General features: G+C 42.3%; 1 protein-coding gene across 1 annotated transcript; it reads left to right on the forward strand.

Moving 5' to 3' along the window:
* Positions 1-1249: 1249 nt before the first annotated feature.
* On the forward strand, positions 1250-1741 carry EDDM3B (epididymal protein 3B). The gene has a single exon (XM_007951227.2). It carries the CDS (start codon positions 1250-1252, stop codon positions 1739-1741), a length of 492 nt encoding a protein of 163 aa, XP_007949418.2.
* The last annotated feature ends 3133 nt before the right edge of the window (positions 1742-4874 follow it).

The following is a 4874-nucleotide window of genomic DNA, read 5'->3' on the forward strand; positions in this document are numbered from 1 at the left end:
AATTGTGATTTGGGTGAAAATTTACAGAGCAAATTCGCTTTCCATACAGCAGTTCACATACACTTTGTCTCATGATGTTGACCACAGTTCACCACAATGCAACAGCTCCCCTCCCACTTCCTCCCAATAGTTACCTCTTCCCTGTGTCCACCCCTCCATGCCCTCCTGCCCCCTGAGCTATCTCCCTGTGCATAAACAGCCCTTCTTTCTCCCAGGATTGTTCTCTCCAAGGAGTGTATCTACCTCAGGCAAATGTTCAACTCCTATGGTTTCTTTGCCTGATGTAGCACTCGATGCTCTCAGAAGTGCTCTTGCCTACATGCATCTCATTAGATTCTCACAGGTCTGTGAGGGAGCTCTGAATAGCCTCATTTGAAGACACTGATATCAGAGAGTTGAGAATCACATTAGAGGTTCATAGAGCCAGATACGCTTTACATAGTAGATGAGCACAGAGGGGCTGGTTTAAGGGGGAGATGTTTCAGAACAAAATCTACAGCCCTGTTTTGACTACAGTAGCTCCTATGAGGACAGGTTCCGTCTTGGCATTGACTGGTCAGGGTAATATCGTAACACTGGAGTCTTTTCTGATGGCATTCTCAGCAGATAGCTCAGAAAAGCCAAGATCATTTATAATGATGATAATTAGAGAAATGGGGCCTGAGAAGGGATGTGAGTAGTGAGAAGTGATCATGTGTCTCACCCATGCTTTGAGGAAGTGTTATAAGGAAGTTGAGACCGGATAAGCACAATTCTGCAGAGTCACTGTAATTGCTAGCTGGGATGTGATTTCAAGGATCCAAAATCTTCCTGCCCAGAAAATATCTCCCAAATATTTTCTCATTTTCCACTTCCCTTAAAAGGTGGTGAGTCTTTCCACTTCACAGGCACAAACTTTAAAATATCAATCTCTTTTGGACACATGTTCTCTCCTGAGAGTTGATCTGGAGGGTAAAAAGGAGCTAGCCGGAGGGCAATTCATTGCCTGAGTGAGAGGACAGACAGTGAATGTTTTTAAAATAAACTGTATCTATTTTTTACAATGTTGTGCTTGGCTGACTCAGACTACAGCCTATTTTCAGTTCTTAAAAACTTTATTATCTAGTGAGACTTTTCATATTCTAGTTTTTGGATTTTGGGGGCGGGGTGGATAGTCTGGAACCAAATAGTGAAAATGAGCCCAAAGGCTTGCATTGGCCGAGAAAGGGATTTCAAGGTGGAGTCGAGCTCTCAGAGCAGTGTCTGGAAAATGCTTTTCTCCTTCTTCCTTATGGACCTGCAGGAGGCCCTGGTGACTGAGATGGCATCTTCTCTGAAGGTCCTTAGCCCTGTCTTTGTCCTACTGTTCCCCCTATGGGAGCAGTTCATACAGGGCCAGAACCTGTCCAGGAAGGAGTTCATGAAGCAGCACCACCTGAAACCAACACTGGAATTCAACAAATACAAATGTAATGACCTCATGAGGAAAATAGAGGCTTTGAAAGACAAGGACTCTCACATCTTTCTCTATACCCCATGGCACCTAATTGATAATATTTGTTTCAAGACTTGGAAAGAGCGGTACAGAAATGTGTATGTATGGGCCCAGCAACCCTTCAAAATACTCTACTGTAAACGGAGGAATTTCAAATATAGATATATAGAGAAAAGAAGCTACAGCCACATTGAATTCCACTGTAGCATGGATGGGTATGTTGATAACATAGAGGACATGAGGGTGTTAGAGTTAATGGATACCTAGAAAGCCTACCCAGCCCCTAGGTTCTAGTAAACTGATCCATGCCCAAGTGGTGGGCCCTGCCTATGCCAACAGTCTTTGCCACTCTCCACTTTGCTCTATATATACCAATGTTTTCAAACTACTTAGTCTTATTCATCATACTGTTTTTTGATACCATAACTTTACCTAAGCTGTTTCTCTTCCTGAAATACCCTTCTATCCTCACTGATTTACTCCATCTCTTTCTTTCTTTTTTTTTTTTTTTCAAGATTCAACTCATTTGGCATCTCTTCTTGACCTACCCAAGACTTTTCGTAATGTTGACTCTCCTTATGCCTACCTAAGTCAAATAATCTTTGCTTCCCTAAATAAACTATGTTATTCCAAATGTGTATGACATTCATATGTGATGCATGCAGAATATGTGTTGTGTGATTGGTATGGGTGGTATGGAGCATGTGTGATGTAGGTTATACTTGGATGTGATTTGTTCTGTGTGTAGGTTTAAGGTGTGCTGTGTGTCTAATGTGTGCGAGGTGTTTTATATTTATGATAGTGTGTGAATGTTTATGTGCTGAGCTGGGCATGAGTTGTGACCAGGTATTACGGCAGGCATTGATTGTGGTGACATACTGAGTCCTACTCAGATTGAGGGTCGGGTTGGGCAAAACTGACTGAGAATAAAGTATATAGCATAGATCCTGGCTCATACATAGAAAGTACTTAGTCAAAATTGATTTTCTTCTTTTTTGCATTCTTTGGCTTAATACTTTAATTTTGGCTTTGATGAAACAACCATGGCAAGTGTCCATCAATCATCTGCTCTCTCTGGCTTAAGAAGGTAGGGATTTCTGACATAAAAAAATAGTAGGCTGTTAGCTGTGAGGAAGCTATAAACTTCCAGAATCAAAAGAACCTTTCTTGCATCAGCACGACTGGCAGGGGTCTCTATTGAATTGTTTCATTAAAATGTCACTAAGGAGACAAGTGTATTTTAGATGGTTTAAGGCATTATGCTTCCTGAAGGCAAAAATATTAAGCAGAAGACAGTAGCACAAATGAATTTATCTGATAATACACATTTTCACTTGAGGAAGAAATAACATAGGGTGGGAATACTTTAAAATGCAACATTCCTCAAGAATGGGGCTTAACGTCATTCATATTGTTGGAAGGAAGACGAAATAAATGGTAGGAGGAAACACTCTGGTTGCAAGTAGGTAGAATTCACAGTAACTGTTTGTAAGTGGAAGTATTCGTTCCTCAGATTGCAGTAACAAAGTACGAAAAATGGGGTGTTCGAAAACAACAGAAATTTATGCTCCCACAGTTCCGGAGGCTAGGAGTCTGAAAACAAGTTGTCTGCAGGGACATGCCCTCTCTGGAGGCTCTAGGGGAAGAACTCTTTTTTGTTATTTTTTGCTTCTTTGATTTCAGGGGGCCCCATCCTTTCCTTGGATTATGGTCTCTGTCACCACATGGCTGTCTTCTCTCTGTATGTGTTGCTGTGTGTCTCTTCTCTTTTTATAGACACCAGGCATATTGGATTAAGGCCCACTCAACTCTACTATGACCTCATGCTAACTAATTGCATCTGCAAAGACTATTTCCAAAAAAAGTTACATTCACAAGTACCAGGGAGTTAGGACATAAGCATATGTTTTTCTGGGACAAAAAAGAGAAAATAAGAAAGTAGAGTTAAGAGAAATATTTGCTTCTTATAATTTTGCCTAGGACAGGTATGGGGAGTGCAGTGCAGTGAATTGCTTAATGTTGTTGTTGTTGTTATGTGCCGTCGAGTCGGCCCCGACTCATAGCGACCCCTCCTTGGGTTTCCGAGGCAGTATCACTACGGAAGTAGGATTGCCCAACCTTCCTTCCGAGGAGTGGCTGGTGGGTTTGAACCGCCAGCCGTCTGGTTAGCAGGCAAGTGTCTTAGCCACTATGCTACCAGAGCTCCCAAAAAATATGTCTCACCTACATTGATCATGTTGTCAGAGGGACCATTCTCTGGAGAAGGATATCATGCTTGGTAAAGTGGAGGGTCAGCCAAAATGGGGGAGGCCTTCAGCGAGATGGATTGACACGGTGGCTGCAACAATGGCCACAGGTATAGCAAGCATTGTGAGGCTGGTGCAGGACCGGGCAGTGTTTCGTTCTGTTGTACAGAGGGTTGCATTATGACTCGGAGCTGACTTGACGGCACCTAACAACAAAATTTCATTTAATATTATCAGTGCTGTTTCTCATCCTCCTGCTGACCAAGGTGCCATCTCTGGGGCCAGCTGGGTGAACATTCTTAATGGATACTAAGTACCTCTTTATCTCAGGTTAGAAATTCTGTCTTTTTCGTTTGGCACTATTAAGTCCTGGCATTGGAATTCCTATGATCATCTGGTGATTTATGTTTAAGCTGTTACCATGACCTGTGAACCTAGGTTGGGCCACCATGTTTTAAGGGCAGTTCCTCAGCTTTGAAATTTCTTAGTGCACCTGGGAGTGAGCAGACATCTGAGAAGTCATCTGTATCGAGCAAACTCACAAAAGATTGAGGTTAATGCAATAAATTTTCATCAGTTATCAATTTACATGTAGGGAATACTGATTGTTTTTTCTCACTTGGTAAATAATGCTTCTAAATGTAGCTTTACACAAATACATCATTCTGAAAGCTTCTTAAATTTTTTTTTTTTTATTAAAGCACTTGCAGATGGTAGTTCAAAACCATATACAAGGAAGGATTACTTTAGGAACAATCCATAGGTGGTAGTTATATTTGTGTGTCAACTTGGCTGGGTCTGATTAAGTGGCTGGGCAGCTGGTGGTAGTTATTCCCCATGATGAGGCTGGCAATCAGTTCCATGGTGGGATCTACCACAAGCAGCTGATTAGCTGCCTTTGGGAGGTGGGCTGCTTTCCGTATATAAGCAGCAGCTTTGGGAATGGTCTGTAACCTATGGCACGCTTGGACCCTGCATGTAGCCATGTCATTGCTCAGCAGACTGCTATGCTCTGCCAGCCTTGGGATTTACAATGGACTTAAGTTAATGGCCTGCTGTGTGATTTGGTAATATCGGGACTATGCCTTTTTACTCGTCAACCTTGGGGCTTCTCAGCCTCAGCAGCCAGCAGCTGTCTGAGTGAAGAAACGCCT

Source organism: Orycteropus afer, unplaced genomic scaffold, assembly GCF_000298275.1.
Source record: "Orycteropus afer afer isolate SDZICR_OR568_19922 unplaced genomic scaffold, OryAfe1.0 scaffold00292, whole genome shotgun sequence".
NCBI classification, from domain to species: domain Eukaryota; kingdom Metazoa; phylum Chordata; class Mammalia; order Tubulidentata; family Orycteropodidae; genus Orycteropus; species Orycteropus afer.